This window comes from Vicugna pacos, chromosome X, assembly GCF_048564905.1.
Source record: "Vicugna pacos chromosome X, VicPac4, whole genome shotgun sequence".
In the NCBI taxonomy this organism is placed as follows: Eukaryota; Metazoa; Chordata; class Mammalia; order Artiodactyla; family Camelidae; genus Vicugna; species Vicugna pacos.
Window position 1 is genome coordinate 113,260,591 of NC_133023.1, and position 24,785 is coordinate 113,285,375.

At 37.1% G+C, this 24,785-nt stretch overlaps 1 protein-coding gene across 2 annotated transcripts in view; it reads right to left on the minus strand.

The window, feature by feature from the left end:
* Positions 1-24,785, minus strand: part of F8 (coagulation factor VIII) — a 98,483-nt gene that overhangs the window by 39,959 nt on the left and 33,739 nt on the right. For both annotated transcript variants that reach the window (XM_031675419.2, XM_072956142.1), the window contains exons 9-14: positions 24,346-24,517; positions 21,663-21,756; positions 20,440-20,654; positions 18,971-19,121; positions 15,320-15,529; positions 4,606-7,408 (exon numbers count right to left, since the gene is read on the minus strand). In XM_031675419.2, the coding sequence (XP_031531279.1) occupies positions 4,606-7,408; positions 15,320-15,529; positions 18,971-19,121; positions 20,440-20,654; positions 21,663-21,756; positions 24,346-24,517 (3,645 nt within the window). The remainder of the gene's footprint in view (positions 1-4,605; positions 7,409-15,319; positions 15,530-18,970; positions 19,122-20,439; positions 20,655-21,662; positions 21,757-24,345; positions 24,518-24,785) is intronic.

Genomic DNA, 24,785 nt, shown 5'->3' on the forward strand with positions numbered 1-24,785 from the left:
TATCACAAACTACCTCAAAACTTACTGGCTTAAAACAGAAACCATTTTATTAAACTTCTGAATTCTGTTAAGTCAGGAATCCCAGCAGGGCTTGGCTAAGTAATAGTTTTGCTCTTCATGGTGTCTAATGTCACTCAGTGGTACCCAGTGGGCATCTGGGCTGGTATGGAGGGTCCAAAATGGCTTCATTCACATGTCTAGTGCCTTGGTGGAGAATGCTGGAAAGCTGGACTCAGTTGGGACTCTTGATCAGAGGGCCTATATGTCACGTTTCCAGTATGGCAGCACCAGGGTAGTCAGATTTCTTACATGGTGGCTGGCTTTTTCCAGAGAAAGCATCCCAAGGGAACTAGATGTAAGTTGCATGATACTTTCTGACCTAGCCTCAGGAATCACATAGCATCACTTACACCACATCTACAGGTCACAAATTTCTGTTATATTCTATTGGTTCCAAATGAGTCATAATGCCAGCCCAGATCAAAAGGAGGTCAATTAGATTCTATCTTTTGAATAGGAGAGTGGCAAAGTCACATTGTACAAGAGCATATAAGACAGGATATATTGGCACATCCATCTTTGGAAAATACAGTTGGCTATGGTCTTTTATTATCTGTTTTCTATATTACATTAAGAAAATCTCTGCATGCTGCATTCTGTGTTATTTCTTTTTTTAATTTTTACTTTTTTATTGAGATATAGTCAGTTTACAATGTTGTGTATTTCTTTTAATTTATCTACTACTTCACCAATTCTTTCTTCATGATGCATAGGTGTTTTAATAACTGTATCTGATAATTCCTGGATCTGGAAATTGTATCCGGAAGATCTGTGAAAATAACCTGAGGCCTAGAATGTTAGTTTCTTCCACTATAGAGGATTTATGTTTTCTTCTGTCAGATGTCTGCAGGCACTGCCAATCCAAGACTTTCTCAAATTATGATCAAGAATAGAGATTTCATGGACAACACAAATGACAGAAAACTGGGATGTAAGTTATTAAAGTGCAAGTTAACTAGTTTACCTGTCTTGAGGATGTAGCCCTTTGGGGACCTAGCTTAAAGTGGGCATGGTTTACATCTACTTTTACTCCCTTATCATCCCATCAAGTGTTATGTGAATGCTATTAATATGCTTATAACCTCCAAATTTATATCTTTAGCACAGACCTCTTTCTGGGATTCCAGATGCCTATCCAACTGCCTGCTTGACATCTCAATTTGGATGTCTAATGGGCATCTCAAGTATATACAGAATTGACTGTTGAGTATTTTCTCCAATAAATCTGTTCTATATCAAGCCTTCCACATCTCATTAAATGTCACCATAATCCACCTGGTTGATTAGGACAAAAATTAAAAATGTTCCCTGAGTCCTCTCTCACCATTCCCCCCATATTCAGTCTAACAATCTCTGCTCATCTTCAAATTATACTCAACACCCTTCCATTTCTTTAATTTTCACAACCATCACCCTGTTCTGAAAAACTGCCTTCTCTTACCTGCATGACTGCAATAACCTCTTAACTGGTCTCCATGCCTCCATTTTTGCCCATGGAAGCTGTGTCACACAATTCCATTTAATTGGTATTCCCTGGAGTTTGGACATACATGAAAGACTTGCCCTTGCCTCTATACATTCATCATTCACTAATTCAATCAGCAGATATTTATTTGAGCATCTGTTATGTACTAGGCACTGTTCAAGGTTTGGGGGATGTGCCATTGAACAAAATCTTCAAAGTTTGTGCTCTCAGTGAGCTTACCGTCTAGTTGGGGAAGATATATAATAAACAAATAAATGTATAATATTTCAGGTGGTAGTAAGTGCATTGAGAAAGAGTGGTGGGAGATATATATTAAGGCAAAGGCTCACAGATAAAATGAAATTTGAGCAACAACCTGAAGGAAGTAATAGAATTAATATTAGGATATTAGGGGAGAGAATTCTAAGCAGAGAACAGAAAATGCAAAGGCCTAGAGATAGGGGCATACTTGTTCCATTTGAGGAAGAGCAATGTGGCCAGTGTGGCTGGAGAAGTGTGAGCAGGAAACAATGTTAGGAAATAAGGGCAGTGAAGTTTCAGAGGGTCAAATATCACAGACTTGAAGGGTATGATGAGAGCTTTGGAATTTACTCAGGGTGAGATGGGAATCCACTGGGGTATTTGAGACAGAGAACTGTAATCAAAATTATAATTTGACAAATTATTTTAACTATGGTGTTGGGAAAACACTGCATGAAGGCAAGGCTGGAAGTCAGAAGGCTAGTTAGGAGGCTATTATGATAATTTGGGTGAGAATTGATGATGAGTTAGACCAGGATGGTAGCCACTGAGGTGGAGAGAAGTAGTTGGATTGAGTGTGTGTTTATTGATTTTATTATTTTTAATAGCTTATTGTTATTATAGAGGCAGTACATATGTATTATAGAAAATTTGAAAATACAGAGAAACAACATTTTAAAATTAAAAACATTACATTCACAGCATCTAGAGTAACATTTTATTATGTATTCTCTTGTTGTTTTGTAACCTGTTTTTTCCATTGCCAACCATCTCTAACTTTCCATTTCGCTACATTTTCATCTTATCCAATACTCAGTCCATTATCAAAATCTGGTTATTTTTGAAGTGATAGGCAACAAGATTCTTCAGTGGATTAGATGTGGTCATGAGAGAGAAAGAGGAAAAGAGGAGTTAGGAATAACTTCAAGGTCTGGGGTCTGAGTAACTGAAAGGAAGGAAATGTCATTGACTTCCAATGGAAAAGGCTGGGCAAACAGCAGGCTTGGAGAGGGGAAGGGGCAGAAATTAAGAGTCTAATTGTGTACCCGTTAAGATTTACAACTGGTAAATTAGGTCATCACAAGGTTGAATGTAAACAGAAAAGAGGAGGGTTAAGAGAACTATACCTAGGACACTCTAATGTTTAAAGGTTAGGGAGATGAAGAACCAGCAAAGTTGGCAAAAGAAGATTGGCAGTGAATTTAGTAGAAAAATGTGGCATCAGAGAGACCAAGTGAGACCATGTATCAAGGGCGGGGTAATCAGGTATCAAATACAACTGAGAGTTAAACTAAGATGAGGAGTGAGAATTAGTAATGTAAACATCAGCAAGTGACCTTGAAAATGTAGTTTTCGTGGAAAAATGGAGATAAAAGCCTCTTTGGAGTGGCTTAAAGAAAAAATGAGAGGAAAAGAAGCAAAAGCAGCAAGGAGGAAAAATGATCTTTAAATGTTTTCTGAAAATATAAGGGGATAAACAATAGCATGATTGATGCTGATGAGACTAACTCAGTGGAGAGGGAGAAACAGATGATGTAAGAGGGAAAAAGGGAATTGTTGAAGCAATGTTTTTTACGAGGGGAGAAAAGATGGGATCAAGTTGAAAACCTGAGTGGTTGGCCTTAGGAGCACAGAGAGTCCATTTACCGTCATAAGCATGACGACACTATATAGGTACAGATGTCAATAAATGCGGTGCTGGAAGGCTGCTGAGCTTCATCGCACAGCATCAACTAGGAGTAAGAAGGGTTGTTGGAGCTTTAATGAAAAAGCAGAAAATGTAAGCTACAGGTCTGGGAGAGTGGGAAAGACAGGGGAAATATTCTACTGCTGCTGTACAGCAATGAGAGCTCACTTGTGGCAGAAAACAGGCAGAACGCAAGGTCAGAAATTGACAACGAGTAATGAAGAGGGCATCTACCCTTCCTCTAGGAACTATATTATCTGACCATTCATCTCTGCCACCTCATGTCCCTCCCCCCACCCTACACTTCTTTACTGTACTCCATTCATATTGGTCCTTTTTTATTCCTCAAAGATGCTTAACTTTCTTCATTCTCAGGGCTTTTGCATTTCTTGTTCCCTTTATCTGGCAACATCTACTCTCAGAGCTCTGTTAGCTGACCTCTTATCATTTAGGTCTCAACTCCACAAAGAGAATTTCTCTGACCACCACAGGCAAATAACCATATTATTTGATTCTGCCTTCTGAGCAGCACCATCCCTTTATTTAGTCAACATTCCCTTATTTAGTTTTCTACTAGTTTATCATCTCTTGCCCATCCTGATAGAATATAAGCACCTACTTTACTGCTCTCCATTGCCTATGAAATTGTCTGCCATATGGTTGGTGCTCAATAAATATTTGTTGACTGATTGACTCTCTTTATGTTTATCTTCCAAATTTCTCTGTACTTTCTCTTCCCTGTCCAACCTCCATCTGCTCCCCTAAGAATCAAATTCTCCCACTTTGCCCTCTGGATCCCCAGTACTATGGAAAACAACTTCCCCTGTATCCTCAACCTCTTTACCACACACTTCACTTCTTCCTGATGCCTCTCTCAGGGCTTGCTCATGGGACTTATCCTGCAGCTCATAAGGCTGATAGGGGAGGCTGACTTTCTTCCTGCTCCCCATTGTTGCTTCTTGACTGACTCCTCTACCCTTTTGTAAGCCCCACTTTTTTTTTCAGTTTCCTCTATTCTTCAATGACCTCTGGAGTCTCACTGCTGCAGACTCATGTCTTTCTTATTGTTTTAGTATGTGGTAAAGACAAAGGTCACAATAGTAGGACAAAGGAACAACCAATGTAGCCATACCTGTTTCTCAGTGCATCGGGGGATGCACTCATCCCATAATCCCAGAGCCGCTCCACTGCAGCAATAAAATAGTGTCGTGTTCTCTTTTGAAAGCTGCGGGGGCCTTGATTTTCATCCTCATCATAAATGTCAAAATCTTCTCTCTTTGTTTCAATCAAGAGAGTATCATCATAATCAATTTTGTCTTCCTCTGGCTGAAAAGTAGTAAAGGTTATTTCCCTTTGATGGCGTTTCAAGACTAGTGGCTTTTGAGAGCACAACCTTCCAGTCCCTCCTTGTTTTACCCAGGTGGCTTCTCTTTGGGGATTATCTTGTCCTTCATTTATTGCTGCTGTTGAATGTTTGTTTTCAAAAGGGTCCAGGGGCAAAATTGTGTCTTTTCTCTTTAAAGCTGTGCTTTTTTCTGATTTCTCTAGGGACTTCCACTCTTCTTTTGGTACCAGAGTAGTATATTGGTTATCCCAAGCAAGGGAACCCAGCAGCTTGGAAGGAGTCTTTTCAGAGCTTACCGTTGCCCATTTCAGAAAGGGCATTTTTCTAGGTTTATTTACTTTATCCAATTTAACAAGTCCCTGTGTTTTCTTAAGGAAGATCTCTTCCCTAAGTTCCGGGTGGGCAGGAGACTCATTGCTAGTTTTCGTAGGGAAAAAGTCTTCCTCATGAACTTTAATTTTAGGAAGAAATTCAACTTTGCCAGATGCTCTAGACAAGGCTGGTTTCAAAACAATAGTGCTGTCAAATTTCTTGTACAGGAGTGGGTTTGTGATGTTTTTCCATAGAGTACTGATTCTTCCTTGACCTCTGATCATTTCCAACATTAGGAAGGCTAAAGAATGGTTATTTCTTTTGGCTTCTTGTAAGAAGTGACTGCTTCCGTGGACCCCAGAACTCCTTTTCCCAAAGGTATAACTACAGGCTGATGCTAGATGAGACGAGTTGTATTGGGATGGGATCTTGATCAGATCTGTAGGTCTAATTGATGGAAATGCTGATACCTTTGCAATGGGGAATGCGGAGCCATTTGTTTGAATGATGCCATGACAATCTGATAAGAAGGGCTGAGCAATGGCCCTTGTCTCCTTCTTGTTGTCTTCTACCTGGGTCAAATATTTCATGTTTTTTGGCCACTGAGTTGAGCTGTCATTCAGAATTACCCCTCTTTCAAGCTTTATTTCTTCCAGTGGGAGTCTGAATTGTTTCAAATCCCGCTTACCACGTTGAGCGATAACATTCCACTGACTTGGATTTGGAGAGATACTTGTGGTGCTTGGATACTTCTCTACCATTTTCTTTGTTTGATTTTCCAAGTCTTCCAAGGTTGCTTCCTCCCTTATTATTGAGAAATGGGCCATGTGAATCCCTGATCTTTTTGCTGAATCATTGAATAACTTGGTGTCTTGAACTACTGAAGAGTATCTCCCCTCCTCTAAACTTTTGCTTAGTACAAAAAGGTTCTTCAGAAAGTTCTTAGTTTCACTCACTGGAGACACCTGAGGCAAAAGTACATTATCTTGGATTAATTTTTCTTTCCTTTCTATCTCTTCCTGAGATATTTTTTCTTGATTGTGTGTATCATTTTCTTGGACATTAGCCACATTAGTAAGAAGTATGCTTTTGCCGTTTGGATGTTCTGCATCTAGTGGCACAGGGTGGACCATTTCCATATTTTTTGATGGAATAGTTTTATTTGACACATAATTTAGTCCCAAAGATGTAGTATTTTTGTCCATAGATGTTTCATCATGAATTAAAGAATTCACTTCTTGAAACTCAGTATTACTTTCTAATATAACACCTTCCCGGACTGATGTGCTATTGTCAATTAATAATGTCGGGTCATCAATGTGAATCTTTCTATTAGTTGTTGAGTTAATTGATGTCTTGCTTGTCTTTACCAAAGAGATATTAACTTTAAATAAAGCATCATCTTTGGTCAATGAAGCAGGTCCATGAACTCGTTCCTCTTTAACTAACCTATCACTCTCCATTGATAATACGTTTTCTCCCAGTGAACTTTCTCGACTATTCATTAAAGCTGCTTTTGACAACTTGGAATCATTATCTTCTTCACTGAAGGCCAAAGTTACCCCAGACCCAACAAAGTGAGATGAATTTTTACCAAATTCAATGGTGCCTAATTGACTACTAAAACGAACTGGTGTATTTGGGGGTTTTAAGGAAGCTGTCTTTTCAGTATCTGTCGAGAACTTGCCTGATGGAATTGTTGGTGAAGTCACTAAATTTTTTGATGAACTAGAAATGTTAAAATCAAGTTTATTCAACTCTGCTGTTACGGTTGTCCCTAAATTCTCATTTAATGATAGTTCTGGCTCAGAAGTAAATACTCTTTCCCCACTGTGATGGAGCTTTAGGATGAGATGTGCCACTTCAGATGGGCCCTTATTTCTTTCTATTGCTCCAGGTAAATGATTATCAGTCCTATTTCTGGCTTCTTGGAGATCAGATAAGGATAATCCATGTGGAGTAGGATTCTGTCCCAAGAGCATCAATAAATCACTAGAGACCTGTGTTCTCTCTCCAGATTGAGGGTCAATCTCCTCTATGTCATTTTCTGGAGTTGTGGTGGCTTTCAATTGCTTTTGCCTAGTGCTAGGGTGCCTTGAATTCTGGGAGAAGCTTCTGGGTTCAATGACATTGTTTTCATTCAATAAGAAGGTTGGAATATCTTCATATGTGTTGTCATAATAATCACCAGTGTTCCTGTCACAGCTGTCAACCTTCAGTAAGGCTGTCATGCCTCTGTTCCGAAAGTCTGAGTTGTGGCACCCCAGAACCCACAGACCTGGAGATGAGGAAGAATAAGACTCTGGTTACTCAATACCTAGGTTGCAAGCAAGATCTGTGTTAGACGTTCTCTTCTATTCCCAGATAAATGAAAAAAATTCTAGTCAGTACCATCATATTGCAGGTTGTTAGGTTAAATCCCTGACACATGTAACAATACTCCAACAGTGGCAGTAAAAGTGGTTTTTGCATTGCTGCTGTTGTGATATATGTTTGTGACCACAAGAAAGGGCTGTGATTCGAAACGAACATATTAGCATAAAATAGAGAAATGTAATTAACATACACAATAATGAAGAGTCTTAATAGTCACACAGAACACTTTGATGATGACAATGACTTAATTTGGAAACTTTATATAGGCTAGTTGTTACTGCTGTATAACACAGTGGTGCAGGTTCTACCATAAGCTTGCCTGTGTTCAAATCATAGTTCTACGAGTTACCAGCTGTGTGACTTTAAGCAAGTCAGTTGAGCTCTCTGAGCTCCAATTTTCTAATTTGTAAATGAGGCTAACAGTGTCTAATAATGCATTCAAATCACATAACACAATGCCTAACCTCCATTGTGGCCAATTTGTAGGATAAGTAAGTATACAAATAATATAAAATCCCACCATAATGCTAGTGAAATATTTCTACTATGAACAGTATTACCTGAGTGAAGGAATCTCATGGTGGTAAAGTAGATGCATAAGCGTAAGTGAAAAAAATATACCTACCCATCAGCTACCTCAACATCCTCATAAACTCACACAATATTTGCAACCAAAATTTTAACTGAATACCCTGTATTTTATGTGCAGCCAAATAATCAATGAAATGGGAAATGAGAATAAAGAAATTTTCTAATATACAAGGATTCAAAAAATCTACCTCTAGTGCAGCCATTCTCAGGAAGTGACTAGAGAATGTTTTCTACCAAAATAAAGGAGTACATTACAAAATAGGAAGACAAGGAGAATAAGAACCCAATTTCATGATATTTGAAGCATATTTTTGATGGTATAAAACCACATTGGCTCAGCGTAGTCCAGGACTGAGCTGGAATGAGTAATTTAAATCCAGTTTTTGACTCTAAAATTCCACTGTTATAGCTTAAATAAAACAAATACTTCCTTTTCCTGAGGAAGACAGTAACTGGGTGAGAAAAGGAAAAATGAAACTCCCATGAACAGATTTGGAGTGGCATCTGCCATACTGTGAGGAGGGCCTGGGATTGGGAATAGTGATCAAGAGGAACCTTAGTTATATCTGTACTAGTTGAGTTTTTGTAATGAGAACATCTTTTTGTATTATGTGTGAATAAAAATAAATTTTAAAATTATACTAATTAATTAATAAATCTCAATCCAAGAGCTTAAAGAAGACTTGATTCTTTGATAAAACTCAATAAAATAAAAACCAAATAAAAATAAGAAATTCCACATATATACAGTTGAAATAAGAAAGGAGACATTATCACAGATGCAAAGAAAATTAAATTATAATTCCCTTGGAGACACTTCAGCTGCCAGTCTCCTACTCCAATTTGTGACACAGACATAAGATGACTTGGCCAGTGTTACAAATATACAGACCAGCCTCTGGCCTCAGTGATATAACCAGGGCTTTCAGTGAACCAATTAATTTTTTAGGCTGTTATTCAATCCTGGAACCAGTTTTTATTGAGGTATAGTTGCTGTACAATATTATGTAAGTTACAGGTGTACAATGTGGTGATTCACAATTTTTAAAGGTTATACTCCATTTACAGTTATTATAAAATACTGGCTATATTCCCTGTGTTGTGCACTATATCCTTGTAGCTTATTTTATACCTAATAGTTTGTACCTCTTGCTCCTCTACCTCTAACTTGTCCCTCCCCACTGGTAGCCACTTGTTTGTTCTCTATATATGTGAATCTGTTTTAGTTTTGTTATAGTCATTTATTAATTTTTGTAGATTCCACATATAGGTCATATCTTATAGTATTTATCTTTTATTTTTTATGACTGAGTACTATTCTACACCACATTTTCTTTATCTATTCATCTGTTGATGGACACTTAGGTTGTTTCTGTACCTTGGCTATTGTAAATAATGCTGCTGTGAACATTAGGATGTATGTATGTATATTTTCAAATTAGAGTTATCATTTTTTTTCAGGCAAATACCCAGCAGTGGAACTGCTGGGTCATATAGTAGTTCTATTTTTAGTTTTTTGAGAAAGCTCCATACTGTTTTCCACAGTGGCTGCACCAATTTACATTCCCACCAACAGTGTAGGATGGGTCGCTTTTACCCATATCCTTGCAAAAATTTGTTATTTGTGCTCTTTTCGATGATGGCCATTCTGGCAGGTGTGAGGTGATATCTCGTTGTGGTTTTGATTTGCATTTCTCTGATGATTAAGCTGTTGAGCATCTTTTCATGTGCCTATTGGCTATCTGTGTGTATTTGGAAAAATATCTATTCAGGTCTTTGCCCATTTTTTAATTGAGTTGCCTGTTTGTTGTTGTTGTTGTATGAGCTGTTTATATATTTTGAATATTAACCCCTTGTTGGTCATATCATTTGCAAGCATTTTCTCCCATTCAGCAGGTTGTCTTTTTGTTTTGTCAATGGTTTCCTTTGTTGTTTAAAAGCCTTTAAGTTTAATTAGGTTCCATTTGTTTATTTCTGCTTTTATTTCCTTTGCTTTAGGAGACAGATCCAAAAAAATATTGCTGTAATTTATGTCAAAGAGTGTCTGCCTATGTTTGCCTCTAAGGAGTTTTATAGTATTTGGTCTTACATTTATGTCTTTAATCCATTTTGAGTTTATTTTTGTGCGTGATGTTAGAAAATGATCTATTTCCATTCTTTTTACATGAAGCTGTCCAGTGTTTCAGCACCACTTATTGAAGAGACTATCTTTTCTCCATTGTATTTTCTTGCCTCCTTTGTCATAGATTAATTGATCATAAGTGCATTAGTTTATTTCTGAGCTCCCTAGTCTGTTCCATTGATCTATGTCTGTTTCTGCACCAGTATCATACAGTTTTGATTACTGTAGCTCCGTAGTATTGTCTGAAGTCAGGGAGCCTGATTCCTCCAGCTCTGTACTTCTTTCTCAAGATTGTTTTGGCTATTTGGGGTCCTTTGTGTTTCCATAAGAATTTTTAAGTTATTTATTCTAGTTCTGTGAAAAATGCAGTTGGTATTTTGATAGGGATTGCATTGAATCTGTAGATTGCCTTGAACAGTATGGTCATTTTAACAATACTAATTCTTCTAATCCATTAATACAGTATATCTTTCCATCTGTTTTTGTGTCATTTTCCATCTCTTTCATCAGTGTCTTATAATTTTCTGAGTACAGGTATTTTACCTCCTAAGGTAGGTTTGTTCCTAGGTATTTTATTCTTTTTGATGCAATTGTAAACGAGATTGTTTCCTTAGTTTCTCTTTCTGATAGTTTGTTGTTAGTGTACAGAAATGCAACAGATTTTCTGTATATTAATTCTGTACCTTGAAACTTTATCAAATTCACTGATGAGGTGTAGTAGTTTTTTTGCTGGTGTCTTTAGGATTTTTTATGTATAGTATCATGTCATCTGCATACAGTTACAGTTTTACTTCTTCTTTTCCAATTTGGATTCCTTTTATTTCCTTTTCTTCTCAGACTGCTGTAGCTAGGATTTCCAAAACTATGTTGAATAAAAGTGGCAAGAGTGGGCATCCTTGTCTTGTTCTTAATCTTAGAATGCTTTCAGCTTTTCACCATTGAGTATGATGTTAACTGTGGGTTTGTCATAAGTGGCCTTTATTATGTTGAGATATGTTCCATCTGTGCCCACTTTCTGGAGAGTTTCTGTCATAAACGGGTGTTGGATTTTATCAAAAGCTTTGTCACATCTATTGAGATAATCATGTGGTTTTTCTTCTTCAACTTGTCGATGTGTTGTACCACATTAACTGATTTGAGGATATTGAAAAACCTTTGCATCCCAAAGATAAATCTCATTTTATCATGGTGTATGATCCTTTTAATGTCTTGTGGGATTTTATTTGGTAATATGTTGTTGAGGATTTTTGAATCTATGTTCATCAGTGTTATTGGCTTATAATTTTCTTTTTTGTTATATTTTTGTCTGGTTTCAGTATCACGGTGATGCTGGCTTCTTAGAATAAGTTTAGAAGCATCCATTCCTGTAAAATTTTTTGGATTAGTTTGGGAAGGATAGGTTGTAACTCTTCTCTAAATGCTGAGTAGAATTCACCTGTGAAGTCAGCTGGTACTAGAGTTTCATTTGTTGGGAGTTTTTAACTTATTGATTTAATTTCATTACTAGTGACTGGTATGTTCATATTTTCTATTTTATCCTGATTTAGTCTTGGGAGATTGTACATTTCTAAAAATATTTCCATTTCTTCTAGGTTGTACATTTTATTGGCATATGGTTGTTTCTAGTAGCGTCTTAGGCTCCTTTGTATTTCTTTGGTGTTGGTAGTAACTTCTCTTTTCTCATTTCTGATTTTATTGTTTTGGACCTTCTCTCCCTCCCTTTTTTGGGATGAATTTGGCTAAAAGTTTATCAGTTTTGTTTCTCTCTTTGAAGAACTAGATTTTGATTTCTTTGATCTTTTCTACTGATTTTTAAAATCTTTATTTCTGTTCTGATCTTTATGATTTCCTTCCTTCTACTGACTTTGGGCTTTGTTCTTCTTTCTCTAGTTCCATTAGGTGGTTTGTTTATTTGAGTATTTTCTTGTTTCCTGAGGAAGCTTGTATCACTATAAATGTCCCTCTAAGAAGTGGTTTTGCTGTGTCCCATAGATTTTTTATCATTGTGTTTTCATTTTAGAGCAGTTTCTTTAACATTTGTTGGAAATCTAGTTTGATGGTGCTGAATTCTTTCACTTTTTGCTTGTTTGTAAAGCTTTTGATTTCACCATCAAATCCAAATGAGAGTCTTGTGAGACAGAGTATTCTTGGTCGTAGGTTCTTCCCTTCCATTGCTTTAAATATATCGTGCCACTCTCTACTGGCCTAGCACTTCTGTTGAAAAGTGAGTTGATAACTTTATGGGACTTCCCTTGTATGTTATTTGTTGCTTTTCCCTTGTTGCTTTTTAATACTGTATCTTTAATTTTTGCTATTTTAATTACAATGTATCATGATTCCTCTTTGGGATACTCCTGTATGGGACTCTCTGCACTTCCTGGACTTGGGTGACTGTTTGCTTTCCCAGGTTAGAGAAGTTTTCAGCTATTATATCTTAAATTATGTCCTCAGCCGCTTTCTACCTCTCCTCCTTCTGGGATCCTTATAATGTGAATATTAGTGGGCTTGATGTTGTCCTAGAGGTCTCTTAAATTGTCCTCATTTCTTTTCATTCTTTTTTCTTTTTTTCTGTTTACCATCAGTGATTTTCACTACTCTGTCTTCCAGCTCACCGATCCATTCTTCTGAATTATTTAGTCTCACGTTGAGTCCTTCTATTGTATTTTTTCATTTCCATTATTGTATTCATCATCTCTGTTTGGTTTTTCTTTATATTTTCTAACCCTTTGTTAAAAACTTCTAACTTCTCTCTGTGTCCATCCATTCTTCTTCTGAGTTCTTTCATCATGTTTATGACCATTGCCCTGAATTCTTCCTTAGGTAGATTGGCTATCTCCACTTCACTTAGTTCTTCTTCTGGAGTTTTATCTTGTTCCTTTGTCTGGAACATATTCCTCTGTCACCTCATTTTGTCTAAGTTGCTGTTTATATTTTTATGTATGTGGTTGGTTAGTTACATTTCTCCCCTTGGAGAAGTGGCCCTTTGTAGGAGATGATTCATGTATCCCAGCAGTGAAGCCTCCTCTCATCACCAGAGCTATGTGCTCTAGGGGTTTGCCTTAAGAGAGCTGCATGGGTCTTTCTGTTGTGGTGGGTGGGATGGCTATGTGGGCAATCTGGTAGGCTTGGTTGACCCCCGGTCTGGTTGGTTGCCATGTCCTGCCTTGTGTAGAGGCTGCCAGGTGCTGGTTGGTGGGTCTCACAGCTAGTGCTGGGTTACTGGTTGGCAGAGTCAGGGTCCAGGAAACCCTTGGGCTGTTCCCCTCAACTAGTGGATAAAGCCAGGTCCTGAGGCAAGTGCTGGCTTACTGGCAGGCAGAACCTATCCTATCCAGTTGCAGGGCTCAGGGGTCTCAGAACAGGTGATAGATTGCTGGTAGGTGGGGCCAGTTCCTGACCAATTTGGCTGTGGGGCCTGGGGTGTCTTTTAGCTTGTGTTGGTTGGCTTGCTTGTGGGAGGGGCTTAGGCCCTGCTGATCCCTGGCAGAGTCTGGCCTGCTGGTGGGTGGGCTGGGTCTGCAGATTGCAGGGCTGTAGTTTTCTTGTGGTTGGTGTCTGCCTACTGGTGGGTGAGGCTGGTCCCAAGCTTAGAGCAGGCTCCCTATTGGGTGGGGCCAAGGCCCAGGGGACTATGGGGATGATTCCTGCCCCTGGGTGAGTAGAGCTGGGACCCAGAGTCTCTGGCTGGAAGGCCCTGGGGTCTCAAGTGTAGTGTCTGTACACTGGTTTGTGGGGCATGTCCTTGATCGCCTGGTGGGCAGGGCCATGTCCAAGGGCAACTGTAGCCTCAGGGGTTCTTAAGGCAGCCTGTCTGATGGTGGGTAGGGCTCTGTCTGTACCCAGTTAGTTGCTTGGGCTGAGTTGTCCCAGAACTTGTGCCTATAGACCATTGGCCCAGGGCTGGACTGAGTCTTGGGGCTAATAAGCTAGAGAGAGGATTCCAAAATGGTGCTTTCCAGCACCACTGTCCATGTGCTAGAAGGAGTGCCAAAAATTAGCTGCCACCAGTGTCTATGTCCCCAGGGTGAGCTGCACTGGCCTCCTGCCTCCCTTGTAGACTCTCTAGATCAGCAGGTGGATCTGACCCAGGCTCCTGTCAAATTAATGCTTCTTCCCTGGGTCTCAGAGTGGGTGAGATTTTGTGTGCACCCTTTAAGAGTGAAGTCTCTATTTCCCTCAGCTCTCTGGGACTCACAAAAGTAAGCCCTGCTGGCCTATAAAGCCAAATATTCTGGAAGCTCATCTTCCTGGTGCATGACACCCAGGCTTGGAAGACTGACATGGGGCTCAGAACTCTCACTCCTTTGGGATAGTCTCTGCAGTTGTAATTATTCTCCCATTTCTGGGTCGCCCAGCTGAATCTATGGGTCTTTACTGTATCACGACTCTGCTCCTACGCATCTCATTTGGTTCCTTCTTTATATCTCTAGTTGTAGAACATCTTTTCTGGTAGGTTCTGATCTTTTTCATTCATGGTTGTTCTACAGATAGTTATGATTTTGGTGTGCCCATGAGAGGAGGTGAGCGCAGGGCCTTTGTACTCCATCATCTTACGCTGTCTCCTATATCATATTTTTTAATCCATTCATCCTTTAATGGACACTTAGGTTGTTTCCACAGCTTAGCTACTGTGAATAAAGCTGCAAAAACATGGGAGTATAGATATCTCTTCAAGATCCTGACAGCCACGTTCGTCCTGAACGCTTCAGAGTGGTTTTTAGGGTATATGTCTTAAAGGAGATTATTATGACCTTCCCAAAGGCTTCTAGCTGGTATTTATCCAACAATACCAATGTTCACAAGGCACATAGAAGTATATTTAGTGCCTACATGTTAATTGCATATATAAAAGTATATTTGCCACTATAATTCAGTAAACACACTTAAAATTTTGGCCCACAGTAAGTAAAGGAACATTTTAGAGCAAAGATCTTTAAGTTAAATACTTGATGTGGTGCTATCATTAAAATGCCTTGCAATTACCAAAATCACTTGAATCATTTAGTATTGACACAAATATGATCTAGAGGGCAAAAGACCATATGAATGTCTCATGAAGCAATCACAGCTGTTAGTAAAAGAATAATATAAATAACTAACCTGGGTTTTCCATTGACATGAAGACAGTTTCTCCTGAGAAGGGGAATAGGGTAAGTGTATCTTCATAGACCATTTTATGTTTGAAGGTATATCCAGAGAAGAAGACAGAGAGGAAGTCAGTCTGTGCCCCAACACTTAGAATGTACCAATATGCCACCTCGTGCAAACAAACTGACAACTGCAAGCTATCAAAAACATAGCCATTGATGCCTGCAAAAGAAATGGAGAATAAAAGTTTTTTTAGCAGTATCTGGATTTATTATTTTGGATTGTCATGATATGGTTAGAAATGATTATATGTTATGTCTGTTACCTTATTCCCAAGAAGAGATAACATTATAGCTTCCAAAAACATAAATTATTAATACTTGATCAGCTAAGATCTAATCTCAAAGTGAAGAGAGTCATAGACCATCATGGTTATGATGGATTTAGATGCTATATTTTGGGGGGCAGTTTGATGAAGAGCTGGGCATTTGCATGGCCTCAAAATATCTCCCTACAAATTCCTTATTAGTTGCAAGGAGAAAAATGACAACTACACAGAGGAATAAAACAGAAAAACTAAACTTGATCTGGTGATAAAAATTAGTATCTGCTCATGTTCCAAATTCAAGGAAACAGATTTCAAAGAAGTAGGACAACTAGATCCAGCTACAAAAGACAGCATTGATGGATACAACTGAAATATTGGCTGCCAGTTAGATAAATGTATAGTGTCAATGTATTACATAATGCATCAATGTTGAATTTTCTGAATTTCACAACTCTTTAGTTATGTAAGAGAATATCATTATTCATCAGAAATACACAATGAAGTATTAAGAGTTAAATGGGCTAATAATTTCTACAACCTATTCCCAAATGGAAAATAAGTAATAAAAATAGATACATAAGGGAAAGAGAAATAAAGCAAACACAGAAAAATGTTAAAAATGAGTGAACCTGGATAAAGGGTATATGGGAGTTCTCTACTATCCTTGCAGCCTTTCTGTAAAATTTCAAGACAGTATGATACCTTCTAATCATAGACATGTACAGGTATCTCACTGCGGTTTTAATATGCATTTCCTTAATGGTTAATGATACTGACCATTTTTTCATGTACTTATTTCCCTTCCATATATCTTCTGTGGTAATGTGTCAGTTCAAATCGTTTGTCCAGTTTTAGAGGTTGGCTTGTTTTCTCACCATTGAGTCTGAGATTTTAGATACGGATATGTGATTTGCAAATATTTCCTACCAATCTGTGGCTTGTCTTTTCATTCTCTTTAGCAATATCTTTTTTAGAGGAAAAGCTTTTAATTTTGATGAAATCCAATTTATCAAGTTTTTCATTCTATGAATTTTGATTTTGGCATCATCTATCAGAACACTTTGCCTAGCTCCAAGTCATGAAAAATTTCCTCTACATTTTCTGTGAAACATTTTGACTTAATCTGTAAGTGTGAGATTTAGGTCGAGGTTCATCTTTTTTATATGGATGATCAATTGTTCCAATGTTATTGCATTTCTATCCTCATCAAAAATCAGTGAATCATGTATGTATGTGTGTTTCTGCAGTATGTATTCTAAGTCATTCATCTTTGTCAATACACTGCTATCTTGGTTACTGTAGCTTTATAGTAAGTCTTAAAATCAGGTAATAGGAGCCCCCCCAACTTAATTTTTCTTTTTCAAAGTTGTCTTGGCTATTCTAGTTCCTTTTCCTCTCCATATAAATTTTATAAAGTACTTTTCCCTACCAACAAAAAATCCTGCTGAGATTTTAATAATGCATTAAATATATGGATGATTTTGGGAATAGCTGACATCTTTATGAGTCTTCCAATTTGTGAACGTTGTATGTGTCTCACTTTTTTAGATGTTTTAAAATGTCTTTCGTCAGTGTTTTGTAATTTTCAGTGTACAGGTCCTGCACATGTTTTGTTACATTTATTTCAGTTTTGAGCTATTATAAATGGTATTATTTTCATAATTTAGATTTCCAACAGTTTGCTGTTGTTACATGGAAATATGACTGACTTTTGCAGGTTGACTTTGCATTCTGCAATCAGACTAAACTCACTTATTAGTTCTAGGAGCTTTTTTGTGTAGTTTGTGAGTTTTTTATGTAGATAATCATGTCATATTCGGTTTTATTTCTTTACTTCCAATCTGCATGCTTTTAATTCTTTCTAGTCTCCTTCCTTAATTTACCTTTTCAACATTCTCAGATGGCTGCTCCATGCATTAAGGTAAAATCCTTAACTATCCTACAGAATGCAAGTAAGAATGGTTGCAGTTGGTAGGATAGACAGAGTGACATGTGCTTATTCTGTCTTAACCAGAACCAGGGCTCCAGAAGGCACATACTTTTAATTTCAGTGGTTTCAATCAGATTGGTTTCAAAAAGACTGCTAGTTATCTGCTAGCATTGTATGACAACACTCTTTTACTCACAAGCCCACTAGTACTATCTTATAATTTTGCCAGTCTGATAGGTAAAAAGTGCTACTGCAATGGTATTCTATTTTGCATTTCCCTGTAGTGAGGTTGAAATTTTTATCATATTTTTGACCATTCAAATTTGTGTGTGTGTATAAACACATGGGTATGTATGTTATAGACTGAATGTTCCTCCCACTCAAATTCGTGTGTTGAAGTTCTAACTCCTAATACCTCAGAATGTGACTGCATTTAGAGATAGGGTCTGTAAACAAGTAATTCTTTAAAAATGAGGTCATTACGGTGGGTTCTAACCCTATATGATTGGTGTCCTTATAGGAAGAGGAAATTTGTACACAGACATGTGCATGCACAGCGGAAAGACCATGTGAGGAAACAGCCTCAGGAACTGTAAGGAAATAAATGTATATTGTTGCAACCAGCCAGTCTGCGGCACTTTGTTACGGCAAGCCTAGCAGACTAGTACAGTGGCCGTATGTCCTTGTACATGATTATATAATCACAGGAACAATATATTCTAACATGGGTTACCTGGACACAAAATGGTTAGTGGAAAGGTATAATATAGAAGGCAATGGGCAGGTAAAAGGGAAGGGGAAGCCAAGTAAATATCAAAAAGATCACATTGTATGCTTTAAATATGTACAATTGTTTTTAGACATACTGGGGATTGAACTCAGGACCTCATGTGTGCTAAACATGTGGTCTATCACTGAGCTATGTCCCTCCCCCCCAAATATATATAATTTTAATTTGTCAATTACATCTTGATAAAGTTGAAAAAAAGATTTTTTTAAGGGTATAATGCCTTCATTAATCTGACTGTTAAATTGTTATAGCTGGCAATTGTTTTTCACATGTAAAATTGCATTCCCCGTGTCCTTCTGGTGTAATTTACCAAGTGAGTGCATTTTATATTAAGGATGGCTTGTGTATGTTTGGGTAAATGAAAACTGTATCTTTATTTGATTTACCCTTTAAAAACAAACTTTTCTAGATATTTGATGCCTTCTAAAAGAAAAAATACATTTTATGATCATATTTATGCATTTATATAAAATTGTATATGTTCATATGTAACAATTTTTAAGGAAACATGACTTTTGCATGGCATATAGATTAATGCATTAACTGGACTTCAGTTTGGTGGCTTCAGTTTCCCTTTATTCATTACCCGCTGCACTCAAGTGCTGCTTTGCTTACTGTGCATGATGTTGGAGACTTGGAACTCTGGGTCCTGGGGCTGCACTCCATCTGCATTGGGGAGGAAGCGCTGAATATTCTCTGTGAGGTACCAGCTTTGATTCTCATCAAATACAGAAAACAGGATGACATTTCTCTTGTCTGACATCATCTGTTAATTATATGCATTGAAAGAAAGAAAGAAATGTTACCAGTTTTGACAGGTGGAAATTAGCAGTCTGTGATGGAAGTGATGGCATGCATATGATATATCTATAGTCCTTTGGTTCAATTCCACTTACTACTATGGCATGTCCCAGGGCCTGGGAGTGGGAGTGGGTGCTATGAACAGTGAGTATGTTTAGAACAAATGTGTCTTCAGGGCAAGAGGGTGACTGGACCCATTAAACTTAATTTTCCTCCGGTCACAAGTCCATACTCTGGCTGATTTTTTGGGTAGAATCTGTAGCATCATTCTTTCTGTGTTCAGATTACAGGATTTTCACTCTTTAAAGATCTAAGTGATTATTCAATGCCTTTCTTAAACAATTTAGTCAAGTCAAGTAAGATTAATGCCTTCCTTAAACTTTCATCTAGAAAATGCCCTTCCACAAAGCTACTAACCTATAAAAAGTTAAAAATACAAAACAGAAATCAAATAACAAAGCCAAGATGAACCATGAAATGCTAACTAACACTAATACTTTTAAGTTTTCCATTTACAAGGTTTAAAGTTTTTTTCAGAAGAACACTGCATATGAACCAAAGTCATGAGTTAGTCACTTGCTAATTGAGTCCACTAAGATGTGCAAACTTCACTAATATTATAAATTTTATTTTGTATAACCTATTGCTACAGAAACCAAAATGCTGAAGGGAGGAGATTGGAGAATATAGGTACATTTTAGTCATCTTCCAAAAACTGATGGAAAAGCTATAATTAGGAAAAATTAGTCAGGACAGGCACATGGCCAAACTGACACCTCTGTGGATTTGTGTGCCACATGTTTTACCTGCATTAAAGGTCATAAAATGTTTCCTGACAAGTAGGAATCCTATATATCATAAATAACCAAATGGACATGTAGTCAAGCCTAAGCAATATGGAACCAAACAATGAGTTTTTGTGAAGAACTAAGCTTTTCAAATTCAGAGTAATTAACCTTGTTTTTCTAAAACAGCAGAAGTGCTCCAAATTCTAATCATATTCTGAAATATTTTATATCTTGCCCTGTATTTTGCTCAACAAATATTTATTGAACGCCTACTAAATCTTGTGCACTATGCTAGATGCTGCAGATAAGTTAACTTGTAGTCACCCACGATAAAACATCCAGGGAGGATGTCTAGTCTTTCGTATAATAAATGAGCTCATTTCTATTATTGGCCAATATTTTCTGAGAGAGTATAGGAAACGTTATCTGGAAGTTCGTATGCGTTGTCATTTCAATTTAGCTTCAAAACCAGCACTTGGAAAGAGATGAACTCACCTGGTTTCCTCTTTGATCTACAGATCCTTTGTAGCAGATGAGGAGAGGGCCAATGAGCCCTGAAGCTATATCTTTCTCTAGATTAACGAAGCTTGAGTAATAGCGGGTTAGGCACCGAGGATCTGATTTAGTTGGCCCATCCTCTACAGTCACTGTCCATTTATACTTGAATATCTTTCCTGGCAGAATTGGCATATCTTTCAAATGTTTCACACCTACCCACATCCAAACCCCCAAATAGCTTGATTAGAAGTGTAACAAGCCATATATTAGTAATCATGTTGTTTTTATTGCAAGGGCTCTACAAATTTATATGCACATATGAAATTTCTCAATAAATGAAAACTAAAATTGTACCTCTTATAAGTTTAAGATTCACACATTTTCTTTTACAATAAAAATGTGTCTGGGAGATTTTTGCTAGCACGTTAGTTTGAATTGAAATTGGCAGGTCTACCCACTATTACAAATACATAGAAATAAAAGATAGCAATATTTTAAAACCATTTTAACTACATAACTGAAAATGTATGAGGAGAAAAATATCTCAAGTGCTAAAAAAAAGAGACATCAAAGCCGCAATGACCTGAATAGATGCCAAAGACTAGAGGTGTAGACAAAAGAACAATCATAGCATATCACCTAGTTCTACAGTAAACTCATATACTTACAATAAGAAACACACACTAAAGCAATATAAATGCTGTTTTTTTAAGTTTAGAATAAATATATAGACAAAGCAAGGAGTTATTTAAAATAACAGTACAAAATGTAAATGTTATCACCTTTAGTTTTATAAAAGTAAAAGTATGGCTGGCAGCCATTGAGAAATGGGAGAATAGAGGAGAGGGAATGGGAAAGGGCGCAGTAGAAAAAACCCAGATGGTCAGTAAAAGTGTGAAAAGATGATCAACACTACAAGAAATTAAAAAAAAAGAAATTAAAGAAATTAAAATAAAGGCAACAATGAAATACCACTTTTCAACTACCAGATTAGTAGGATTTTAAAAGACTAGCTATCAAGGGTGTGGGAAATCATATTTTCAAACATACATTTACAGATCAAGGAAGATCAGTGAACCCCAAGTAGGATAAACATGAAGAAAATGATGGCCAGAGAAAAATGACATATGTGGGGAAGAATGTATAAAATTATTATTGGGGCTGTGACCTCATCTGTATCTACAGGTAAGTAAGACACATAAAAGTGAGGTAACACTTACTTTTTGGAAATCTCCCTGAGTGCAAAGGACTGACATCAGTGATTCCGTGAGGGTAGATGTTATATGGTCTGCTTGCTTGATTCTTAAATATAATCTGAAAGTATAAATGAAATATAAGATCAAGTACTAAGACAACTAGGATCAACAAGAAAAGTGTGGCCTGTCTGCAAAAAACAAAAACTCCATTATATCTACAGTATGGGAGTTTGAGGCTAGATAAAGCTCAGAACAGTCTTTGCATAAGATTGCTGAGACAGCTACTTAAGTTTCTCATTAAAGGCTCCTTTCCATTCATTTAAAGTGATTTTAATTGCTTCAAGAGGCATTCCTTGCACCTTCTCACACTAACAATTTATGGTCATGGATTTAAAGACGCTAGTTGCAGAGCTGTGTGATTTTTCTCCTCCATCATTCTGCTGCTTAGTGGGTTTTACCAAATGAGTGGGTTTAAGACAAGACTGCAAGTAGAAGTCAGTTTTTTTTATCATATCACGCAACCTTAGACATAGAAGCTGGGTTGATGTCCTCAGGGTTCTTAACTGCTGCTTCCACGTTGTTGCTCTCCTATCCTTGCTTAATGCTGTAATCAACTGTCTTCCTAGTTATTCATGCCTGCTCATCCAATGAAGATTCTACCACTGGAATCATTGTTGGGGAATTCAGTGCCCAAATGGTGGGAAAGACTGAGAGGAAGCAGTGTCTTCAGCAGACATCCAAATTTTAATTGCTACTTTATTTATTTTGTTGGCTCATATTCTTCCAGCTTGGCCATTAGAAGCACCTGTATTTCTTTGACATTTTCCCATCCACTACCCCTCCCCTTTTTGAGCACTTCCTTACTTTCTGGAACCACAAGACACTCCAGGTTCATATTGCATTTTCCTTGGCCCAGTCCTAGAGTTGTTCATTCTCCATGGATCCTTGGTTCTTTTTATTGGAGCATGGTATTAGAAACATAGATCTGGGTGTGCTCATTGCTCCTGGGGTGTCATTGCTTCTAGGCCCTCTCGGTCAGCAGAGCTAGGAAATATACTAACCCCAATATGTACATATATCTATAATTATTTCTATAAATATCCTTTTGTTTCTGTATTAGGAAAACATGAATTCACATTATTGTCTGCAACTTTAATTCAGCATCACATGATTTATTCTAGCCTTTCCATCTTATTTATTTATAATTACCCTCTCGAACAATGAGAAATCTAGGTCCTACTATCTGTCATCCATTTATTTAATCTTCCAACAGTAACAGTTTTCTTTATTCCTTTTCAATCTTAAATTTTAATTTTTTCTCCTAAGGATACTGGCTAGAATTTCTAGTAAAATATTAAATAGAGATGGTGATACCTGTTAGCTGTGTCTTGTCCTGATCTTAGAAGGATTTCTGAGTTTCACTACCAAGTACAAAAGTGACTCTAAGTTTTCTGCAGATCTTCATCAGGATAAGGATGTCCCTTGCAATCCCAATTTCCCAATGACTTTATTATGAATGGAAGCTGAATTTTGATAAATGTTTTTATAAAACTATTGAGATTATCAAATGCTATTTTGCCCTTTTATGTCTCATTACATTCTTTTTTTTAACATTTCTTATTGATTTATAATCATTTTACAATGTTGTGTCAAATTCCAGTATAGAGCACAATTTTTCAGTTATACATGCACATATATATATTCATTGTCATATTTTTTTCTCTGTAAGCTACCACAAGATCTTGTATATATTTCCCTGTGCTATACAGTATAATCTTGTTTATCTATTCTACAATTTTGAACTCCCAGTCTATCCCTTCCTACCCCCCACCCCCTTGGCAACCACAAGTTTGTATTCTATGTCTATGAGTCTGTTTCTGTTTTGTATTTATGCTTTGTTTGTGTGGGTTTTCTTTTTAGATTCCACATATGAGCGATCTCATATGGTATTTTTCTTTCTCTTTCTGGCTTACTTCACTTAGAATGATATTCTCCAGGAGCATCCATGTTGCTGCAAATGGCGTTATGTTGTCAGTTTTTATGGCTGAGTAGTATTCCATTGTGTAAATATACCACATCTTCTTTATCCAATCTCATGACATTCTTTAGTAGCTGAGTTGATGCAACTAACAATACATCTCCAAATTGATTTTTTTAAAAAAAATCCTAACTTTTAAAAACACTGTTCATTGAGTATTCTGTTCTTTGCAGCATAAGAATTCTTAATATTCTATGTCTAGGGTTAGGAAGCATTTTCTGGAATGGGATGGATAGTAAAGGTGCTGGGCTTTGTGAGCTACATCCAGTCTCTTCTTCCTCTTCTTTTCTTTACAACTCTTTAAAAATGTAAAATGCTTCTAAGTTCAAAGGCTCTCCAAAAACAGACCATGAGACAAATTTGGCTCATAGGCCTTAGTCTGCTGATTTTTGTACTATATAACTAGTGGAAAAGTTCTAGAAGGGTATGTATCAAAGTCTAAGCAATGAGTATTTCAAAGAAGTGACATGTTTAATGGATAGCATTAAATTTGTTTTCTATATAGTAACATTTTAAAACAAATTTATAATTCACATTTATTTGTGTAACATTTATAATTTTTAAAAGATCATGCCCATTGTAGACAAGGCTCAATTAGGAAGTTTTAAAAACTTGAAGTCCTCTAGAGTTTTTCTTCCAACCCAACGTTATAGCTTTCCCTCAACTTACCAGAAGTGTGTCTCCAACTTCACCATAAAGTAAAGGTCCCAGGATTCCTGATTCATACTGAATAGCTTCACGAGTCTTAAATGTTTCATCTGTGTATGCTATAAATCGGACTTTTTTATACTTCCTACCAATCCGCTGAGGACCATTGTTCAAATACAGACTTTTATAACTTCTGTATAAGACACAAAAAGATGAGAGGTTGGAATAGAGAATTCTAGGTAGGGGACAGGTAGCTAAAATCCAGCTCTGAAACAGCTGTCATGATTTAATCAAGGAAAGGAGTGAGAAAAATACAAGCATCCATGATGTTAATTTTCAAACATATTAATGCTCCTGCCTTTTGATTCTGTACCTGTGCCGAACCCTAAACATGGCTCAGGGATTTGTTGCTTTGAATAACTAGGAAGAACTTTTTGATTATTTTTTGAAGAGAAAGCACC